Source organism: Cervus elaphus, chromosome 10 (genome assembly GCF_910594005.1).
Source record: "Cervus elaphus chromosome 10, mCerEla1.1, whole genome shotgun sequence".
Lineage (NCBI taxonomy): Eukaryota > Metazoa > Chordata > Mammalia > Artiodactyla > Cervidae > Cervus > Cervus elaphus.
The window spans coordinates 33,215,924-33,239,840 of NC_057824.1; the positions used below are offsets into that span (position 1 = coordinate 33,215,924).

Here is a 23,917-nt window from a genome sequence, read left to right on the forward strand (position 1 = left end):
TTAGCATTAGGGATATTTCAGGGGATACAGATATGTTATAAAACTGGATTATGGTTGTTACCAAACAGAAGTTGGGTTTGCTCACTACTCGTGTGGCAAAGCCAATCTACTGGTATAAGGTTGTGGTGAAGGAAAATGCAGCATTTATTGCAGGGTGCCAAGCAAAAGCTTTTATTTGAAAGACCCAAACTCACCAGTGGCTTTCAGGGAAGGGTTTTTAAAGACAGTGTATGGGAAAGTGTCACAGGGTTTGTGACCAGCTCATCCACAGTTCTTGATTGGTTGATGATAAAGTAACAGGGTGATATTTTGAAAATCTCAATCATCAACCTTCTGGTTCCAACTGGTTTGGAGTCTATGTGTTGATGGTTAGCATGCAGTTAACTTTTTCCACCTGGTGAGGGGTTTAGTGTCTGCAAAATAGCTCAAGCATGTTGTTTAGGATATTATCTATAAGCATTAAGGAGGAACTAAATGCCCTTGACTTTGTTTTATGGCTAAACAATTAATATTTTGTTTTGCTTGACTTTTTCTTTGTTTCTACCTTTTCTCTCTTCTCTGATTAAATTTGCTCTTTAGAACTTGGAAAGGGCCTAGAAAGCTACAGCTTTTGTACAAACAAGGGGTAATAGACTGGTAAGGAGGGGGTCTGTCTCTGGGAAGTTCCTACAGGGGCCTGCTTGGTTTCACGGTGACAGTTACACAGCTCAAATTTGGTAACAATCACTGAATTTTGCACTTTAGATGGATGAATTTCATAATATGTAAATTATACCCCAATGTATTGTAAAGTGTATGTATGCACTTTAGAAAAATGGACCACTCCAATGAGCTAGCCTAGTTCTGAGTTGTTTTGAAATTATTTTCTTCATTCTGTGCCTAGATGACCAATATTATATTCAAAACTTGTTAAGAGACAAGAAAAATGTGCCTCTTTTAAGACATTCAAGATGAACACAGCAGTCTTCAATTTTCAATGTCATGGCCATTTCAGAGAGAAAAGGTCTAAGTTCAGTGCTGTGAATTGTTCTGGCTGCTTTCCATGGAGGGAGGCTGGAGTGAGCTTTGCCCTGGGCTGACACTGTTCCTTGTCACTGATTAACCAGCTTTGTAGGAAGGCTGCTTCACTGCCATCCTGTTCGGCCTGGAGAGTGATACTTGGCAAATCTTCGGAGAGCAGAAAAATGTCCACTCGCTATCACCAAGCTGCTAGTGATAGCTACCTGGAACTTCTGAAGGAGGCCACCAAGAGAGATCTGAATCTTTCTGATGAAGATGGCATGACCCCCACACTCCTAGCAGCCTACCATGGGAACTTGGAAGCCCTAGAAATAATCTGCAGCAGAGGGTAAGTTCAACCCAATGGTTTTGACTGGAAACTGTTTATGGGAGGATATTGCAGATAGGAGCAAAGGCAGGGAATTAGTGAAAATACTTTGCTCTCATTCTAGTCTGTGTAAAAACTGTCTTTTTAGAGGAAATGAGAAAAGTTCCCAGCGATATTCTCTTTCCACCCTGAGAACTGGCACCATGGGGTGGCCGATCCCTTATGAGCCACACACACAGAAATCCTGAACTCTAAGTCACCATTATTTCCCTTCGGGGTAAGATATTTGAATTCTGTAGCTTTAAAACTCCTTTCCATGACATGTAAATGCTAGACTCTTTAAAAAAGATCAGTGATCTACCTGGTTTTAAGATGTGAAGTATACTTGGAACAAATGATGTGTTTCTTCTTTTTTTCATCTGTGCCATTAAAATCCCATAGCCTTAAAAAAAAGAGTCAATGCAAGTGCAAGTTTATGGTTCTTAGATGAAATTTCTGGCTTTATAAGCTATAAAAGGGAACTTCAACCTATCTTAATTACCACTCTGGCTGTCAAATACATACATGTACATATACTCTCCCTTCAAATTCTAAAGCAGAAATTAGCTACCTCCTGTCTTCTACTTGTTGCTGGAGGGGCTAGTCACCATTGACAACTATAACTCCAAGTAGACTAAAGAAAGAAAAAAAGAAAATGTGAGTAAACGAGACAAGTGAATTTATACATATTAATATATAACATATGTATTTATTAATACCTGTATCTGCTCTGTGTCAACCATTTTGCTAGATCAACAAGAGAAATATGATTCTTCCCATCTTCAAATGGTGATCAAATTTGAGAGAGGAAATGTTATGAATGTGTTATAAAGGGATAAAGAGAGAACACTAAATAAATAAGACAGGTATCCCAATCTAGGTAGTGAGGGAAGGCTTTCTTGAGCATCTAAACTAGAGTTTGAACGATAAGGAGTTGGCCAGATGAAGGTGGAAGGAAGAATGTTTCTCCTGAGGAAGAGTACTGTATTCTAGGCACTGAAGAGGTCAAGTGTGGCTGGATATGGCTTGAGTGGGGAGAGGCCAAGTTGTAAGCGAGGAGACCAGACACAAGAGTCTTGTAGACTCTTTTAAGGAATTGAACTTTTCCCCAAGGACATGGAAAGGCACTGTGGTGGGTTTGTGCAGGGGAGCCACCTGGTAACTTTTTGTTTACAAAATTTTCCTCAGGCGGTTGTATAGCAGTTAAAGAAAATGTTCAGGGACTGTTTTAATGGTTGAGATGAGGGGTGAACTGGACTAGGAAAGTGGCAGTGGGAACAGAGAGACGTGGATGAATGGCAATTTGGATGTGGAATTGATTATAATTGACTGAACGTTGAGTGGGTAGAAGGAAGAGGAGGATCAAGTTTGAGCTTGGACAGGATGTTGGATGTTGGCAACCTTTATTGAAGTGAGAGTTACTTTAAGGAGTTAGAAGAACCAAAGGTGGAGAGAATTCCTGAGTTGAAGACTAAATGAGGAAGTGAGTGGAGTTGATGTACTCCATTCCTTTTAACTTCCATTTTCCAGGTTTTCCAGACATCACCCTCTACCTGGACCCTTTCAGCCAAGCTCTTTCAGATTGGAACACTGTATCATCTTTCCTCTTCTCCCAAACTTTCTTCATCTACTCAAAGTATATAACCTCTGCAGGAAGTGCAAGAGGTCAGTTACCATTTCACAACCAGTGCTGAAAACCCTTTCCCATTTTAAGGTCCAATTTAAATGAGAGGGCCTAGATGTTCTCCTATGCTCGCTCTCTCTCTTTGTAAGCCTGAAACATTTTCTTATACAAATTGTTCTACTGGTCTTTACTTATGACAAAATTAACATAAACTAAGCTCCCCAAATTAAACTATATATATGCACACAGATTATAAAGAATAAAATACCTTGTTATGTCATATATATATTGTGCGTATAAAATATATATAGAACCTACAAATATATGCACACATATATTAAAATGTATATATTATATATAAATAATTACACATGCCTATTTGTACATATACATGAAATAGTATACTAAGTAAACACTTTTTGTGTGGTATGCAGTTTTTTTTTAATGACTCAATATATCATAAACATTTTTTCCATGTCAGCATATGTTCTTTTACAGTTTAATTTCCAGGAACTTCTTAGTATTCTAGTTAATGAATATAATATATAAATATATTTTTTAGTCAGTCTCTCTTTTGAACAAATAACTTGTTTACCATGGTTTAAATAGTGCTGTGATGATTATCCTTGTACATAAATCTTTACTCATGTTTTCTTGAGAACAAATTCTTCAAAGTGAAATTTCTGGATCAGTAGGCACATATACCATTTAAAGACTTTTTTGGTGTCTATTGACAAATTGCTCTTCAGAAAGTGAGCACCTGTTTCTGTCAATATTGTAGGTTTGAAATGATATATCAATGTGCCTTTAATGTTCTTTGGTTACTGGCAGGGTTGAAAATTTTTTTATATTTTGAAGTCATTGTATTTCCACTTTTGTCAGCTAAGTATTTATAACCTTGTCCTACTTATATATTGGAATCTTCAACATTTCTCATTGATTTTTTTAAAGTTAGAATATCAGCCTTTTGTCACTGTATTTCCAAATATTTTCACAAATCATAATTCATATTTTTGACATCAGATATTTAATATCAGTGAAAACATAAATTTAAATACATATATTTATGTACTTAAATCTATCAATTTTACTATGTAATTCCAACTTTGAGGTCATGCCTAAATATTGACAGATATTTTCTTTAGTACTTTAGTTTTTTTTATTTTAAATAACTCATATTTTATTTCTTTGATTTAAGATTTGAGATTGTGATCTAACTATGTCTTCTCCAAGTGGCTAGTCATTTGTCCCTAAGCATTTTGTCATATAATCCACTCTTTATGTATTTATTTGGCATGGTAATTTCTCTCAATGTAATTGTTTGATATTTATTAAAAACTGATTATGAACATCAACATTCTAACCCTGGTTAGTCCTTCCTTCTCAACTCTTGTCTTCTGAATCAGTTCTAATACATCCCAGATTTTTTTCCTTCTCTCCAGGAGCATTTGAGATCTGTTAAGTTGGCCTGGTATAAACTTATAAAAATGTCTTATAAGCGTTTTCACAGGTCACCACCTATTTTGATCATTGAGTATGTGTGCTATTCACTCGGTTGTGTCTGACTTTTTGCGACCCCATAGGCTGTAACCCACCAGACTCCTGTGTCCATAGAATTCTCCAGGAAAGAATACTGGAGTGAGTTGCCATTTCGGAATCTTCCCAACTCAGGGATCAAAACTGGGTCTCCTGCATTGCAGGCAGATTTTGATCATAGCCAATCTTTAAGCACTTGTGTGAGAACAAAATGCCCATACATTTAAGGGGGCTAAAAAGTAAAACCAATCAAAAATTGAATTTAGATGTAAATCACTTATTGAAGTCTACTGCAGTCTGATGATTTTAGTGTCTTTCTGTGACTACCTGATTGAACTATGGATCATGTGGCAAGCAATAATATCCAAACTCTGGCTTTGTTAAAAACTGTTTTTCTTCCTATTTTACTTTTAAAGATGGAAAGCAATAATTACCTGTCTTACATTGGGAAGATGGCCTCAGTTATACAGAATTTGATTTTGCTTTTAAAACATGCAAGGGTTTTTTAAAGCAATTTGGTTCTATTTTCTAAAATGAAAATAATTTTTTTCCTTTCTGATTCTCAAAGGAATACAAACTTCTTGTAACATTTCATGTCATATTGGAAAAATATACTTAATAAAGCAAAAATCACATGAATTCTCACAGTGATTAACATTTGGGTATATATTCCTTCAGATGTTTCCCTTTAAGAACATACACTTAAATGTACCTACGTTCAGCCCTTAAAAAGGCAATCACAGTATACAAACTCTTCTGGATTATTCTTCTAATTATTTAATAATGGAGTATTGACCATCTGCAGTTAAAAGGAAGATTCATGACATTATTTTCAGTGGCTATATAGTATCCTGCTTTATAGTTTCATTACAATTTATTTAATCAGTTATTTGTTCATGACATTTAATTTGAACCCAGTTTTTGTATAAGATGGGATGAGCATCCTTGATCACTCATCTTTGCACAAATGTCTGATATTTCCTCAGGATAAATTCCTTAAAGCAGAATTGTTGATTCAAAGGAGCACTATGTTTTACAGTCTTTTGGCACATACTATGCCAGGAAATTTGAACCACTCTATGCTTCCTCCAGCATTCTTCATTTCCTCACACTCCTGCCAAAACTGAGTATTATTATTCTTTTTATTTGTTGCCTATCTGATAGGCAAATAGATGGTGGTGTATTACTTTCAATTGCATTTATTTGATTACTAATGAGTCTAAATATTCCTTCTTTGTAGAAAAACAGTTTTTGAAAAAGTGATCTTCTTTTCTGAGATCAACTCCAGAAAAAATCAAATCAACTTCAAAAGGAGAAATTGAAATGGAACAGATGCTCAGAGTAATTTAATATAAGAAAATTGCCTATTTTGCAACAATAATAAAAATTATTTCCAAAATGTACTAATCTACTAAAAAGCAAGGGCAAAATATGATTACTTAAAATCTTTTCATTGAGTTTCTCTTTTGGGAAAAAAATGATAGAAAAAAAAACCAAATAAAAATTTTATGAATTTAGACCACAGAAACAATATGGCGTCAATATTGGATTCAGATCAACAAATGAGGGGGATGAGTTTTTGAATATCTGGACAGGAATGTGTAATGGTTCTATCAAAAAATGTGAAAGACACCAGAGATTGAAAGACAGAGTTAAGAAGAACCCCCAAATTGTCAATAGAAAAAATTTTAATTTAAGTAGTACATCAATTTGGAAAGTTGTCTGTAAATAGAATTTCTGCAAGTGGAAATAACTTAAATGTTCCAGGGCAACTCATGAATCAGCTTACTGACAGTTTCATCTTTAAATTTGGAATTTTGTGTTTCTTAGGAGAGCAACAATCTTTAAGGGTCACCTCAGGTTTTCTTCATGTTCTTCCTACTTTTGAAGGATCATTTAAGTTCCCTTGGGTGGGGAAAATTCCCCTGTTTTATGACCTGAAGCATGTGGATTTAATCCAACCTTTTAACACTTGTAACATCCTCACCCAAACTCACTCCTCTCAATAATTTCTTTTTTAACTTACCCAATCTAATGTCAGGCAAATTTAATCCATATGTTTATATTTGCAGTAATGTCTTAGATGTTTTACAACCTCTCTTTGAAGTCTTTTGAACGTGGTGTTTGGTTAAAATAAATAAAAAGTGAAATGCCATCTTTGAGGCTACTGTGCTTCCCTAAGATGCACAACTGTTTTAAGGTTGAAAGAGTCTTTGATCCAAGACAACTAAATCAGGCAGACTGACTAGACCTCTTTTGAAAATGGTTGTGCAACAGAATCATGTTATTTAATACTTGCTTTCCTTATATTCAATTTCATTTTCTTTCCTTCCTCTTTGAACTTATTTCCCTTCCTCTATCTCTGGCCACACTGAATATATTCCTGGTGTCCCAAATATGTAACGTCACCTATATGTGCATCTGCTTACACTCACTGTTCTCTCTCTTCAGAAGGAAGTTGCCAGCTGTCACCTTATGGCTGGATCTAGCCCACAAGCATGTTTAATTTGGACCTCACTGTAATTTTCTCTTAAATTTAAGCTAACACTTAAAAATCAAAAAGCTTCACCTGAGATTCTGGATTTCTGGTTTTGTTTGGAAAATGGAAGCTCTGGCAATATCGTGTCTGCTTTTATTCAGGATAGCAATTAGCCACAGCTGAACAGTGCCTGTTCTTTTAGATGGAGCTTAAACTTAACTATGACTTTGTTGAAAAAAAAAAAAATGTGGCCCCATTAAGTTACTTACATCACATCTTGGCTTCTTTAGGTTGTGTTTGAGACATCTGCTAGGAGATATGGAAGATATCATACAAAGGACAAAAAACACAGGTTTTGCCCTCTGAGACGTATTATCTAAACAGGGCAGGGTGTATTTGACGAATTAAGATTGTAAGTGTTGAAAGGCCAGAAGGGTTATTGTAGTGTTGCAGGAATTTACCAGATGGGTACAAGAAAAAAATATATGAAATTAAGTATTTTGAGTTTAGAGTCAAGGGAAATGATAACAGGTAAAATTTATTGAGTATTCACTATGCGCCAAGCACTTTTCTAATGCTTTATGTATGTTGACTTTATTCACATTATAGTTCTATGAGTAGGTAATATTATCCTCAATTTATAGACAAGGACAATGAGTCCTAGAAAAGTTGAACTTGAGGCCTCATTGCAGGTAAAAGGTAAAGCGGAGGGGAGTTAAGGTAAGACCACATTGTGTTGGAGACCATGAGACATGGAGGCAGGCCTCAGCCAAAGTGTACTGCGTTGAACTGGTGGGCAAATCAGTTGAGTGCTTGGTCTTATTTACCCCTCTGAGAGTTGTTCTTCTCTTTCATTTTTTTTTTTTTTAATTTTTTTATTAGTTGGAGGCTAATTACTTCACAACATTTCAGTGGGTTTTGTCATACATTGATATGAATCAGCCATAGATTTACACGTATTCCCCATCCCGATCCCCCCTCCCACCTCCCTCTCCACCCGATTCCTCTGGGTCTTCCCAGTGCACCAGCCCCGAGCACTTGTCTCATGCATCCCACCTGGGCTGGTGATCTGTTTCACCATAGATATTATACATGCTGTTCTTTCGAAACATCCCACCCTCACCTTCTCCCACAGAGTTCAAAAGTCTGTTCTGTACTTCTGTGTCTCTTTTCCTGTTTTGCATATAGGGTTATCGTTACCATTTTTCTAAATTCCATATATATGTGTTAGTATGCTGTAATGTTCTTTATCTTTCTGGCTTACTTTGTATAATGGGCTCCAGTTTCATCCATCTCATTAGGACTGATTCAAATGAATTCTTTTTAACGCCTAGTAATATTCCATGGTGTATATGTACCACAGCTTCCTTATCCATTCATCTGCTGATGGGCATCTAGGTTGCTTCCATGTCCTGGCTATTATAAACAGTGCTGTGATGAACATTGGGGTGCACGTGTCTCTTTCAGATCTGGTTTCCTTGGTGTGTATGCCCAGAAGTGGGATTGCTGGGTCATATGGCAGTTCTATTTCCAGTTTTTTAAGGAATCTCCACACTGTTTTCCATAGCGGTTGTACTAGTTTGCATTCCCACCAACAGTGTAAGAGGGTTCCCTTTTCTCCACACCCTCTCCAGCATTTATTGCTTGTAGACTTTTGGATAGCAGCCATCCTGACTGGCGTGTAATGGTACCTCATTGTGGGTTTGATTTACATTTCTCTGATAATGAGTGATGTTGAGCACCTTTTCATGTGTTTGTTAGCCATCTGTATGTCTTCTTTGGAGAAATGTCTGATTAGTTCTTTGGCCCATTTTTTGATTGGGTCATTTATTTTTCTGGAATTGAGCTTCAGGAGTTGCTTGTATATTTTTGAGATTAATCCTTTGTCTGTTTCTTCATTTGCTATTATTTTCTCCCAATCTGAGGGCTGTCTTTTCACCTTACTTATAGTTTCCTTTGTTGTGCAAAAGCTTTTAAGTTTCCTTAGGTCCCATTTGTTTAGTTTTGCTTTTATTTCCAATATTCTGGGAGGTGGGTCATAGAGGATCTTGCTGTGATTTATGTCAGAGAGTGTTTTGCCTATGTTCTCCTCTAGGAGTTTTATAGTTTCTGGTCTGACATTTAGATCTTTAATCCATTTTGAGTTTATTTTTGTGTATGGTGTTAGAAAGTGTTCTAGTTTCATTCTTTTACAAGTGGTTGACCAGTTTTCCCAGCACCACTTGTTAAAGAGGTTGTCTTTTTTCCATTGTATATCCTTGCCTCCTTTGTCGAAGATAAGGTGTCCATAGGTTCGTGGATTTATCTCTGGGCTTTCTATTCTGTTCCACTGATCTATATTTCTGTCTTTGTGCCAGTACCATACTGTCTTGATGACTGTGGCGTTGTAGTAGGGTCTGAAGTCAGGCAGGTTGATTCCTCCAGTTCCATTCTTCTTTCTCAAGATTACTTTGGCTATTCGAGGTTTTTTGTATTTCCATACAAATTGTGAAATTCTTTGTTCTAGTTCTGTGGAAAATACCGTTGGTAGCTTGATAGGGATTGCATTGAATCTATAGATTGCTTTGGGTAGAATAGCCACTTTGACAATATTGATTCTTCCAATCCATGAACACGGTATATTTCTCCATCTGTTTGTGTCCTCTTTGATTTCTTTCATCAGTGTTTTATAGTTTTCTATGTATAGGTCTTTTGTTTCTTTAGGTAGATATACTCCTAAGTATTTTATTCTTTTTGTTGCAATGGTGAATGGTATTGTTTCCTTAATTTCTCTTTCTGTTTTTTCATTGTTAGTATATAGGAATGCAAGGGATTTCTGTGTGTTAATTTTATATCCTGCAACTTTACTATATTCATTGATTAGCTCTAGTAATTTTCTGGAAGAGTCTTTAGGGTTTTCTATGTAGAGGATCATGTCATCTGCAAACAGTGAGAGTTTCACTTCTTCTTTTCCTATCTGGATTCCTTTTACTTCTTTTTCTGCTCTGATTGCTGTGGCCAAAACTTCCAACACTATGTTGAATAGTAGTGGTGAGAGTGGGCACCCTTTTCTTGTTCCTGATTTCAGGGGAAATGCTTTCAATTTTTCACCATTGAGGGTGATGCTTGCTGTGGGTTTGTCATATATAGCTTTAATTATGTTGAGGTATGTTCCTTCTATTCCTGCTTTTTGGAGAGTCTTAATCATAAATGAGTGTTGAATTTTGTCAAAGGCTTTTTCTGCATCTATTGAGATAATCATATGGTTTTTATCTTTCAATTTGTTAATGTGGTGTATTACATTGATTGATTTGCGGATATTAAAGAATCCTTGCATTCCTGGGATAAAGCCCACTTGGTCATGGTGTATGATCTCTTTAATATGTTGTTGGATTCTGTTTGCTAGAATTTTGTTAAGGATTTTGGCATCTATGTTCATCAGTGATATTGGCCTGTAGTTTTCTTTTTTTGTGGCATCTTTGTCTGGTTTTGGAATTAGGGTGATGGTGGCCTCATAGAATGAGTTTGGAAGCTTACCTTCATCTGCAATTTTCTGGAAGAGTTTGAGTAAGATAGGTGTTAGCTCTTCTCTAAATTTTTGGTAGAATTCAGCTGTGAAGCCATCTGGTCCTGGGCTTTTGTTTGCTGGAAGATTTTTGATTACAGTTTCGATTTCCTTGCCTGTGATGGGTCTGTTAAGATCTTCTATTTCTTCCTGGTTCAGTTTTGGAAAGTTATACTTTTCTAAGAATTTGTCCATTTCATCCAAGTTGTCCATTTTATTGGCATAGAGCTGCTGGTAGTAGTCTCTTATGATCCTTTGTATTTCAGTGTTGTCTGTTGTGATCTCTCCATTTTCATTTCTAATTTTGTTAATCTGGTTCTTCTCTCTTTGTTTCTTAATGAGTCTTGCTAATGGTTTGTCAATTTTGTTTATCTTTTCAAAAAACCTGCTTTTAGCTTTGTTGATTTTTGCTATGGTCTCTTTAGTTTCTTTTGCATTTATTTCTGCCTTAATTTTTAAGATTTATTTCCTTCTGCTAACCCTGGAGTTCTTCATTTCTTCCTTCTCTAATTGCTTTAGGTGTAGAGTTAGGTTATTTATTTGGCTTTTTTCTTGTTTCTTGATGTAAGCCTGTAATGCTATGAACCTTCCCCTTAGCACTGCTTTTACAGTGTCCCATAGGTTTTGGGTTGTTGTGTTTTCATTTTCATTCATTTCTATGCATATTTTTATTTCTTTTTTGATTTCTTCTATGATTTGTTGGTTATTCAGAAGCATGTTATTTAGCCTCCATGTGTTTGAATTTTTAACAATTTTTTTCCTGTAATTGAGATCTAACCTTACTGCACTGTGGTCAGAAAAGATGACTGGAATGATTTCAATTTTTTTGAATTTTCCAAGACCAGATTTATGGCCCAGGATGTGCTCTATTCTGGAGAAGGTTCCGTGTGCACTTGAGAAAAAGGTGAAGTTGATTGTTTTGGGGTGAAATGTCCTATAGATATCAATTAGGTCTAGCTGGTCCATTGTGTCATTTAAGGTTTGTGTTTCCTTGTTAATTTTCTGTTTAGTTGATCTATCCATAGTTGTGAGTGGGGTATTAAAGTCTCCCACTATTATTGTGTTACTGTTAATTTCCTCTTTCATACTCGTTAGTGTTTGCCGTACATATTGCGGTGCTCCTATGTTGGGTGCATATATATTTATAATTGTTATATCTTCTTCTTGGATTGATTCTTTGATCATTATGTAGTGTCCTTCTTTGTCTCTTTTCACATCCTTTATTTTAAAGTCTATTTTATCTGATATGAGTATTGCGCTCCTGCTTTCTTTTGGTCTCCATTTGCATGAAATATTTTTTTCCAGCCCTTCACTTTTAGTCTGTATGTGTCTCTTGTTTTGAGGTGGGTCTCTTGTAGACAGCATATATAGGGGTCTTGTTTTTGTATCCATTCAGCCAATCTTTGTCTTTTGGTTGGGGCATTCAACCCATTTACACTTAAGGTAATTATTGATAGGTGTGGTCCCGTTGCCATTTACTTTGTTGTTTTGGGTTCACGTTCATACAACCTTTCTGCATTTCCTGTCTAGAGAAGATCCTTTAGCATTTGTTGAAGAGCTGGTTTGGTGGTGCTGAATTCTCTCAGCTTTTGCTTATCTGTAAAGCTTTTGAATTCTCCTTCATATCTGAATGAGATCCTTGCTGGATACAGTAATCTAGGTTGTAGGTTATTCTCTTTCATTACTTTCAGTACGTCCTGCCATTCCCTTCTGGCCTGGAGGGTTTCTATTGATAGATCAGCTGTTATCCTTATGGGAATCCCTTTGTGTGTTATTTGATGTTTCTCCCTTGCTGCTTTTAATATTTGTTCTTTGTGTTTGATCTTGTTAATTTGATTAATATGTGTCTTGGGGTGTTTCGCCTTGGGTTTATCCTGTTTGGGACTCTCTGGGTTTCTTGGACTTGGGTGGCTATTTCCTTCCCCATTTTAGGGAAGTTTTCAGCTATTATCTCCTCGAGTATTTTCTCATGGCCTTTCTTTTTGTCTTCTTCTTCTGGAACTCCTATGATTCGAATGTTGGGGCGTTTCACAGTGTCCCAGAGGTCCCTGAGGTTGTCCTCATTTCTTTTGATCCTTTTTTCTTTTTTCCTCTCTGCTTCATTTATTTCCACCATTTTATCTTCTACCTCACTTATCCTATCTTCTGCCTCCGTTATTCTACTCTTGGTTCCCTCCAAAGTGTTTTTGATCTCATTCATTGCATTGTTCATTTTTAATTGACTCTTTTTTATTTCTTCTAGGTCTTTATTAAACATTTCTTGTATCTTTTCAATCTTTGTCTCCAGGCTATTTATCTGCAACTCCATTTTGTTTTCAAGATTTTGGATCATTTTTATTATCATTATTCTAAATTCTTTTTCAGGTAGATTCCCTGTCTCCTCCTCTTTTGTTTGACTTGGTGGGCATTTTTCATGTTCCTTTACCTGTTGGGTATTTCTCTGCCTTTTCATCTTGTTTAGATTGCTGTATCTGGAGTGGGCTTTCTGTATTCTGGAGGTCTGTGGTTCCTTTTTATTGTGGAGGATTAACCCAGTGGGTGGGGTTAGACGATTGGCTTGTCAAGGTTTCCTGGTTAGGGAAGCTTGCGTCAGTGTTCTGGTGCGTGGAACTTGATTTCTTCTCTCTGCAGTGCAATGGAGTGCCCAGTAATGAGTTTTGAGATGGGTCTATGTGTTAGGTGTGACCTTGGGCAGCCTGTATGTTGAAGTTCAGGGCTATGTTCCTGCATTGCTGGAGAATTTGCGTGGTATGTCTTGCTCTAAAACTTATTGGCTCTTGGGTGGTGGTTGGTTTCAGTGTAGGTATGGAGGCTTTTGGATGGTCACTTATTACTTAAAGTTCCATGTAGTCAGGAGTTTTCTGGTGTTCTCAGGTTTTGGGGCTTAGGTCTCCTGCCTCTGGATTTCAGTTTTATTTTTCCTGTAGTCTCAGGACTTCTCCAACTATACAGCACTGATAATAAAACTTCTAGGTTAATGGCGAAAAGATTCTCCCCCGTTAGGGACACCCAGAGAGGTTCACAGAGTTACATGAAGAGGAGAAAAGGGAGGAGGGAGATAGAGATGAGCAGGAGGAGCAAAAGGGGGACTCAAGAGGAGAGAGACAGATCTACGCAGCTGTCTGTTCCCAGAGTGTTCTCCGTATCCCAGACACCTACAAAGATTCACAGAATTGGATTGGGAAGAGAAGGGGAAAGGAGGAAATAGAGGTGTTCTGAGGTAGAAAACAGAGAGTCAAGATTGGGAGAGAATAATCTTCAGTTTAAAAACAGGGCTTCTCTTCTTTTTTTTTTGTAAGGTTATAGTGTATTGAAAATGAAAATTAAGGAGTAGTAGAGGAGTACTAGAGGACTTTAAAAGAAATAAGAGAAAAAGAAAAATAGAAAATAGAAGAGAAAAAGGAAAGAAAAAAAAAAGAAGTAAAAAGAAAAAAAAAGAAAGAAAAAAATTTTTTTTCCCTAATTAAAAAAATCGTAAAAATCTATGAAAATGAAAGTTAAGGAGTAATGGGGGAGTAATAGGGAATTTTAAAGGAAAATAAAAGAGAAAAAATAAAAAGAGGAAAAAAAATTTTTTTTTTCTTACTTTAAAAAAAAAAAAAGTAAAAATATATCTAGGAATTTCTCTGGAGCTGTTGCGGTCAGTGTGGGTTCGGCTCAGTTTCAGATAGCTCCTCGTTCCAGCTTACACTTCTCGATATCTACAGGCCCCTTCCGGTGTAACCGGTGTTTTCTACAGGGATTTTAATCTGTTGCACCAGTCCCTTCTGAAGCGGTTCCCTTTGTTTATTTGGCTTCTGTTTGCCGGTCTCTTCAGAGCCTCATTTCCGCCCTGACACAGGCGGGCGGAGGTGGACTCTTATTCAGGTAGCTAGTTCCGTTGCTCTGCGGGGAGGGGCTGGAGCTGCGGGGAGGGGCTGACGCTGCGGGGAGGGGCTGGCGCTGCGGGGGCGGGGCTGACGCTGCGGGGAGGGGCTGGCCCTGCGGGGGCGGGCTGGCGCTGCCGGGAGGGGCTGGCGCTGCTTTCTCCGTCTGCGCTGCTCAGGCTCCCGGCTCCTCTATATGGAGCGCGCCCCGCGCTGCGCGAGGTTCCAGCCCTCGGGTGTTCCACAAAAGCGCGGAAGGAAAAGCTGCGCCTGCTCTCTGTGCCTTCCCCGTCAGAGCGGTCCAGGCAGCCAGGGGCTTGGTGGGCGCACTCTCCCCAGGTGTGGCGCGCCCACTCCCTTCCGCGGACCCAGACTCAGTTTCCGCTGGCGCCAGTCGGGTGTGTGCGCCTTCTGCCCTCCGCGTCCCCAGCCCCAGTCCCCGCCCGCGCCGGTCGGGTGCCTGCGCCCTGTGTCTCGCAGCGACCTTCCCCTCCCCCCTGCCTCCTGCCTCCGGCGGGGCTGGGCTGGTCCGCAGCCTGCGAGCTCTTCTCTGGACTGTCTCGGTCTCTTTGTTCTGCGAACGGCCGGCAGTGAGTTCGCGCCGGTTAATTTTCTCTCTCTCTTTTGGTCTCCCACAGTTCAAGTTGGCAACTCACAGAAGCTCCCTCCGATTGTCCTCAGGGCACTCAGGCCCGGACCCTACCCCAAGCAATGCCACCTAAGACTCCCTTCCCGGGACGGGTCTCCATCCTTAGCTCTTTTGTCTCACTTTTTATCTTTTATATTTTGTCCTACCTCCTTTCGAAGACAATGGGCTGCTTTTCTGGGCGCCTGATGACCTCAGCTAGCGATCAGAAGTTGTTTTGTGAAGTTTGCTCTGCATTCAGTTATTCTTTTGATGAATTTGTAGGAGAGAGAGTGGTCTCCCCATCCTACTCCTCCGCCATCTTGGCTCCTCCTCCTTCTCTTTCATTTTTAAGAGAAAGATTGTGATTTGTGGTAGTGGTGGTGGGGGCAGTGAATGTGTAAGTGCTTTATAACAAAAAAGCATGAAGAAACCAAAGTTTCCCATGGAGGAATTATAATACAAATCTGATTCACTAAATTATAGGACACTGCTTGGGTCACCTTAACTAGTGCAGGTCTTAACTTGCAGTGAACTTAACCGGGATCTTGTTAAACTTCAGATTCTGATTCAGGAAGTCTGGGATGAGGTCCAAGATTCTGCATTTCCAACAAAATTGAAGGTGATGTTACTGCTGCTGGTCTATGGACCAGACTTTAAATAGCAAGGAACAGAAGGATCACAGTGCATTAACATGTCAGTTGCAAGGGCATGGACCTTTTCTCCTGTTTCACCTGCTGCTTACCAGGAATGTTAAGACACTTTCTCAGACTCTCTCTCCTGCCATCCCATGGGGCTAGCCTGGCCAAAGGCTGCAGAGATCCTGATTTTGGAGTCTGGACTAGGGCAAGGGAAGGTGCCCTTTAGTACCTGTATTATCAGCGTTCTCAACAGTGGCTTGGGGTCAGAGCCATAATTAACAGTAAGTTATTACTTTTCATTTATGCTTGTTTGTAACTTAAGGCCTCACAGGAGAAGGGCAAGGGGTGGGGATTTAGTCTGGGGCAGGATTCTAGTAGATATTCATTCCACAAATCTTCTTTACCTACCCTGTACCCTTAATGCTATCTAATACTGCCCCCAATTCTACCTTGAACTATTATAGTGTTAGTTGCTCAGTCATGTCCAACTCTGCAACCCCATGGACTGTAGCCCACCAGGCTCCTCTGTCCATGGGATTCTCCAGGCAAGAATACTGGAATGGGTAGCCATTCCCTTCTCCAGGGGATCTTCCCAACTCAAGGATCAAACCAGGGTCTCCTGCGTTATAGGCAGATTCTTTTACATCTGAGCCATTAGGGAAGCCCAAACCACTCGTTATAATGGGAAAGTAAAGTGAGGAATCAATAGACCCTTTGTACAAATATTAGTTGTATTAGACACTGCTTCCTGCCCAGCATCCATTCCTCTTTTCTTTCTTGCTGTTGGGAAACCAGTTTTGTTATTATTTATTTCCTTACCTGTGACTCAGATTAGCTAAGACTGTAACTGAGCTGGAACTGTAACTGAGCAAGCGGGCTTGTTGCCCACCGTGCAATGGAAAGAGCAAGGCAATGGTCTTGGCAGAGAGAAAAGGCTTTACTGAAGGGTGGAAACAAGGAGACAAGAGGCACTGCTTTAGATTCATCTCTTTGATTGGCTTTTGAATGGAGTATTTACTGTGGAAAAGGTAAAAGAGGGGGAGGCTGCTTAGAAACACATGATGGAAAGTAAGTGTAAGTTTCAAGAGTGAAGGCGGGACAGTCCTTCATGCCTCTTCATGGGTTACATGTGCAGTTTTAGAGGTGAAAGGGTCCAGTATGTAATATGTAATGGATTTTCAGCCTGTGATATCCAAAGTGCACTCTCAGTCATTCGAGTCTCTCAGGGCGTCTGTGTGATGCACATGCTCAGTTGGAGGAGCTGTCAGCAAGCTGTTTCCATATCTGTGGTTTCCCTGATACTCTGAAACAGGTTTGGTGTTCTTGATGTTATCATTTTTGTTTCTATCTTGTTTCTACCTTATGAACCTTGATCCTTTAAAGGTACAGGATATGGTTTCAGAACCAGCTCTATCTAACAAGCTCAGGAGAGATGATTGCTAAGTTTTAGGAAGTGTGAATCAGATAAACAATTCATTATTAAAAATAAAATTATATAAACTTAAATGTAATAAATTATATCAAAAAGGTAATACTCAAAACTTATTCCTAATTATTTTACCACATTTTACTATATTATCTTTGCTCTTAAGATTGTGTACATCTATTAAATATCTATGTGGTGGGAATAATTTATAATCAATTGCTACTATGCCTCTCTTCCAAATTCTGTGTCCAGTAATGTCATATTAGTGCGTAAAATGTGTTGTGGTGGTATACCCGACAGAAATTGGCACATGCTATATAAATCAGTGTTTGATTCTTTTCCCTTAATGAGATGGTTGTTAACATTTAGCAGCATAGCATGGGGTAATCCTATCTAGGGGAAAAGTCTAATCTCACATAAAGAAGGTAGCTCTATTTCCTTTCTCCTAGGATGTGATCTGATTCTGGCCAATGAGACATGAAAGTTACTCATTTTGGGAGTTTCTTAGAAAGCTTTGTTGCTTCTAAAAACAAGATACAGGGTAGATATGGATTGTTTCTGGTCACGTGATGCCTAAATGTGACATATCTGGACTTTTAAAGTTATCTTGTAACAATGTCAAGGCAAGATTAACTTGCATTTTGTTCTTTAATTTTTTATTTCTTAGACCTCATCTTCAGAGAAAAAAATTAGTATGTATTTTTTATATTTTCTCTTCTAGAGGGGATCCTAATAAATGTGACATCTGGGGAAATACTCCTTTACATTATGCAGCCTCCAATGGTCATGCCCACTGCGTCTCGTTCCTGATCAACTTTGGTGCCAACATCTTTGCTCTGGACAATGACTTACAGTCTCCGCTGGATGCTGCTGCCAGCAGAGAGCGGAATGAATGTGTCGCTCTTCTGGATAAGGCTGCCACCTCCCAGAACATCATGAACCCCAAGAAAGTCACCAGGCAGAAGGAGCAGGCTCAGAAGAATGTCAAGAAGCAGATCAAAGAGTGTGAAAGGCTCCAGGAGAAGCACCAAAATAAGATGGCCCGCACATACAGCAAGGAGGAATCTGGGACCCTTTCTTCTTCCAAGGGAACTTTCTCTAGGTCACCCCTTTCAAATGCTTCTGCTTCTAACACATTTGGGTCACTGTCTAAGGGTATTAAAGATACCCTGAAGCTTAAGTTCAAGAAGAACAAAGATACAGCAGAGCAGTTAGGGCATGAGAGCAAAAGTGGGCAGAAGAATGTGATGGAAGTGTTCAGAGAGGATGAGGAAGACGAATTCTCAGGGGACTTCATAGAGAAGCTCCAGTTATCTGCAGAGGGGGACAGCTGTATGCAACACGAATCCATTCTCAACCGTCCAGGTCTAGGAAATGTTGTTTTTGGAAGGAATAGAATATTCAGCCCTGAAGACATCTCAGACAGCAGGAGGGAGCTGGGGTTTACAATGCCGAGTGAATTGCTTCAGAGACAAGGAGAAGCTGAGGCTGATGAAGAGGGAGAGGAAAACAACCATGAAGATGATCTGCCTTGGGATGAGGATGAAGTGGACTGGGAGGAAGATGTGGTTGATGCTACTCCCCTGGAAGTGTTCTTGCAGTCCCACTACTTGGAAGAATTCCTTCCTATTTTCATGAGAGAGCAGATTGATCTGGAAGCTCTGCTGCTTTGCTCTGATGAGGACCTTCAGAGCATCCAAATGCAGCTGGGTCCCAGGAAGAAAGTTCTTAATGCCATAAATAGAAGGAAGCAGGTGCTACAACAGCCTGGGCAGTTGGTTGACACCAATCTCTGATGGAGTGTTGGGTCAACAGGGTGAGTCTATAGAGGTGGGGGTGATGCCGTGGAGATATTCCAGGCAATACCTACTCTGTACCCAATACCAGACTACTGGGTTTCTACGGTTTTGGAGGTGTCCACCTAAGAAAGAAGGCCAAATTCTACTCTGAGAAATACTCTGTACCTAAATTCATATAAACCACTAGTGAGAAACTCAAGGAGGTAAGAAACGGGAATAAGGAAATGACATTTCTCTTCAATTATCTTTTTGATATTTTTGAATATAGAAAGGATTAAATGGATGACAGAGAACAGAAAAGACTTTACTTCCTAACTCTGAACTTAAAATTATAGTCTCCTATCACACTGCTTCTGCTGCTGCTAAGTCGCTTCAGTTGTGTCCAACCCTGTGCGACCCCATAGATGGCAGCCCACCAGGCTCCTCCATCCCTGGGATTCTCCAGGCAAGAGTACCAGAGTGGGTTGCCATTTCCTTCTCCAATGCATGCATGCATGCTCAGTCACTTCAGTCGTGTCTGACTCTGTGCGACCCTGTGGACAGCAGCCCACCAGGCTCTTCTGTCCACGGGATTCTCTAGGCAAGAATACTGGAGTGGGTGGCCACTTCCTTCTCCGCTCCTATTACACTAGCTGCTGCCTAATTTCTGATCCTTAGCTCCATGACTTTACCTGTTGATGGAAACTAAAATTCCTCCATTGGCCTGTGGCTTGATGCCCAACTTGAATGTGTCTAACCCTAATCAGTAGATGTTTACATGTTTACAAGTAATAGAAATGGGTCTGTAACATTCCTTCTTGGGAACAGAGACAGAATGGCAGGTAGAGAGAGAGATGAAATAAAATGTACAGTACCTGTATGGATTAAATTTTGTCCTTCCAAAATTTATATGCTTAATTTTTGATCTTGAGTCTAGGGATTCTAACTCCAGTCATCCTGTGAAGAGGTAGATACACTGGTGATGTGCTTGCATCGCCATGTGAAGAGAAAGAATAGGCCATGTGAAGATAAAGCAAGAAGGCAGTTATCTGAAAGCCACAGAAGGAAGCCTCAGGAGAAACCAAACCTTTTATCACTTTTATCTTGGACTTCCAGCCTCCAGAGCTATAAGAAAATAAAGTTCTGTTCTTTAAGCCACCCAGTCTGTGGTCTTTTGTTACAGCAGTCCTAGCAGAATAAGATTTTCCTTAAGACAAGAGAGGCAGGGAGGGGAAAATAAGAATACAGAAAAGAAGATTAGATGATTTTTAGATGATGAGATGATTTTTAGATGGTTAGATGATATTTTCCTAAGCATAAATGCCTCCTGAAATTTAAAAAAGGAAAAAGAAATCTAGGTTCTTTTTTGGGAAAATTCAATTGTAAAAGGTGAATCTTTGTATGCTTATTATATACATATCTTATTTACTGTTGTCTATCACCATTTCTGCACATCTGAATACATGTAGGTTCTACAATATAAACTATCAACACTAACACTGCTGCTCATATTTCAATGGTAATCTCAAATTCAAGATGAAACCCTACTTGAATAGTTAAACTTCACTGGATTTTTATAGCCAGACATGCATTAAATAGAATTTACCACTGACTATGTGTATAACATAGAAATAGCTTCAGCATGCTTCCTGATTCACAGCTGTTTGTGTTACTTCAGAAGGAACCTTGGAGGATACAAATGCTTAAATCTGATGAGCAACTGGCACATTCTTCTTCAATCAATGGGCTGAAAGTTGTCAGTCACTGAATATGTTTTACTATAGGATTATTATGTTTACAAATATCACATTGCATTGTTCTGGAATAAATTACAACTGTACACGAAATAATGTACACGAAAGCAGTAGTTTTAGAAGGCATTTAAAAAAGTAGTAGTGTCTGAGTCCTTCTCTATTGGTATTTCATTATTGTAGAGGCCAGGATCCTCTCTCCGGGTAGATGCCAGAATCTACGTGATGAGACACTGCTAGGATACAGGAGAAATATAAGCCACTAGGAGAGTTCTACTGTTAACAAAAAGGATGCTTTGCAGCAGTGCTTTGTATATCACTCTCAGAGGTTAAAAATAATATAGAAAGCTTGGTGATGTATTATAGCAAATGAGAGGTGGCATGGGGGTGGTACAAAGAATTTTGAGCTGGACATCAGCTCTGATACTTGGAAGACAGAATAGGAAATAGAAAAGTACTCTGAGGGAAAATGAGAAAAGATAGGCCAGCAAAAATGTTACTGGAATTCAGCATCATAGCATTTAGTCTTGCTTCATGGCATTTGATTGTTTCTAATTGGAATTTTTCCATGTTGCCCTACTGGAGAGGTAACAGTTTGCTAAGAAATATGGGAAGGGGATGTTTGCCCAGCAGGACTGGAAGCGCTCACCAGGACAATTCCATTGGAGTTTACATGAATTCTGTGATGAGATAAAGCGATATGAATTTGGAGAGCATGCAGATTTTAAAACCTCACATAAAACTTCAATCAAATTGCTGAATTAAAAAAAAGGAGCAAACATAATCCTTTTATGTAATAATAGTGAATAACATAAAACAGTGAGGCCAGCATGGGTTGTTAGCTATTTTTTTCCCCCAAATGGTTGCATTATATTTTCATTAAAGTATTCCAGCTTATAGACTCCATAGGTTCATCTACCTTTCTATGAATAACTCCTGTTCCATTTAAAGGGTAAATTCTATATCGGTGATTATTGCAAAATTGGTTTAAAGTGTATGAACCAAACAAAATTACTTTGGCTCTTATATATGAGGGCTTCCCTCATGGCTCAGACAGTAAAGAATCTGCCTGCAAGACAGGAGACCTGAGTTCAATCCCTGGGCTGGGAAGATCCCCTGGAGAAGAGGATGGCAACCTACTCCAGTATTCTTCCTGGGAAACCCCATGGACAGAGGAGCCAGGTGGGCCACTGACCATGGGGTTGCAAAGAGTTGGACATGACTTAGTAACTAAACAAAACCAACAACTTAACATATGAAGGCGCAAAGGAGGCAAATTAAAGAGTTCTAGCTCCTGGGAATTCTCCTCTGCCCACTTCCCTAGCAGAGAAGCTAGGTTCTGCCCTACTACAACATAAGGTCCCTTAGGACAGGGAATTTTCTCTGTCTTTTATTCACTGATATCCCTTGTACCAAATGCCCATCCGTCACACAGCACATAATCAATAAACATTGCTAAACAACTGGATGTGATGCCTAGGCTGGAGGTAGGATGCAGATTACTCTGGTCTGTTGATTCCTAGGATTTTTGTCGACCTCGGTAGTTCACAAAGCAAGCATTTGAGGTGGATGGGCAATGTGAAATGGAAAAGAATAACCTTGAAAGGCAAAAAACTTCTTATTGCATAAGCTATTCTAGATCCATTTCCTGCCCTAACTCTAAATAGCTGGAGAGAGTTATCTGTGCTCTTTGGGGTGAGGACTATTTCTTTTCTGTTAGCAGCCTAGCACGAATTATTGCAGGGACTCTTAAAAATGAAATAAGAAATCTATGAATGCATTAAGGTGCTTTTAGTAACCTCATTATCACATACCCTCTTTTACACATTCCTTAGAGTTGTGACCATTAAGATCCCCCCAAAGATTCCATAGTCACTTGAGGTGTGCAGAGTAGATCATGTGGGTATTTTGTTTTAGCGCAAAGGCTAGACAACCTGGCTGACATGACAAACTTTTGGCTAAGCTACATAGAGCATGAAGAGGACCTGCCAGGAGGAATCTGGGTAAGAAAACAAAGCAAAATAACATGCTTTTCTTTCTGCTGACTTAGCACCAGCCTAGGAGAGCCTTGGAGAGGGAGAATTTGAATGGGTCTTTGGCAGGACATGGACAACACAGCTCTGTTAGTGATTCAGGGGACCCGAGAAAAGCACCCCTGCACCTCAGCTTCCCCATCTGTAAGCTGAAAAGGCTGGACTAGATGATTCTCAACAGCCTTTTCAGTACTGACACTGCAGTGGATATCTACAAATTTTGCCTACTTGGTATATAGCCCTCCTCTTTTTGGTAAAAGACTCCTTTCCTTTTGTCAGCTTATGTGGTCAGATGGGCTGATTGTACTGCTGAATTCAAAGTGGGGGCATGTGACCCAGGCCTGGATAATAGGGGAAGCAGATCCCCCAGGTGATGATAGTCACCTGGATCTGACCTGGCCAGAGTATTTCATTTCCTTTCGCCACTATGTCATGCATATGGGCATAGGCCCTAGATGGTCCAGTGTGTCTCCATTCTGAGACTTTCAACTGTTAAGGAAGAGAATTTCTGCTAGGATTGCTGAAGAGGACAGGCTATGCTTCAAGAGCTGTTGGTACCTATCCTGCCACTATCAGGGGAGAGCTTGCTTGATACTGGAGCCAACACTGAAGAAAACAGAGGCAAGGAACAGAGGAGCAAGACTGGGTCCTGATCCTGATAACAACTGGAACCCCTGGATACAGCTATAGCTGAAATCAGTTACCTGTATACTTCTTAATTACAAGAGCCGATAAATTCTATCCCTCACTCATTCATTCAATTTAAGGTAATTTGAGTTGCATTCTCTATCGATTGTGACCAAAGGAGTTCTGAGCAATAGAGAAAGCTCTGTGTTGCTTGAAATCTCAATAATAAGAAGCCATAAGCAAAAGACTACATGATATATGATTCCTTGTATACGAAAGTTCAGAAAAGGCAAATCCACAAAAGCAGAAAGTAGATTAGTAGATTGCCAGAAGCTGAGACGAATGGGAAGCGACTGCTAATGGGTACTGGGTTTCTTTTTGAAGTAATGAAAATGTTCTGAAATTAGTGGTGATGGTTGCATGACTCTGTGAATATACTGATAACACTGAATTATATTCACCACTTCAAAATGTGGATTTTATGGTATGTAAATTGTATCTTAATTAATAAAATATAAAAAAATTAACTACAGCCATTGGCGAGCCTTCAGGGAGTGAACACGAACACTTGATCCCCTCACTTCCCTTGCTGTGAAGGATGGAAGTTACCAAAACAAGAAC

General features: G+C 39.3%; 1 protein-coding gene across 1 annotated transcript; it reads left to right on the top strand.

The window, feature by feature from the left end:
• The first annotated feature begins 1,131 nt into the window (after nucleotides 1-1,131).
• On the top strand, nucleotides 1,132-19,378 carry ANKS4B (ankyrin repeat and sterile alpha motif domain containing 4B). The gene is made up of 2 exons (XM_043914486.1): nucleotides 1,132-1,348; nucleotides 17,829-19,378. The coding sequence occupies exons 1-2, from the start codon at nucleotides 1,185-1,187 to the stop codon at nucleotides 18,901-18,903; spliced, it is 1,239 nt and encodes a 412-aa protein (XP_043770421.1). The 5' UTR covers nucleotides 1,132-1,184; the 3' UTR covers nucleotides 18,904-19,378.
• Nucleotides 19,379-23,917: the final 4,539 nt, after the last annotated feature.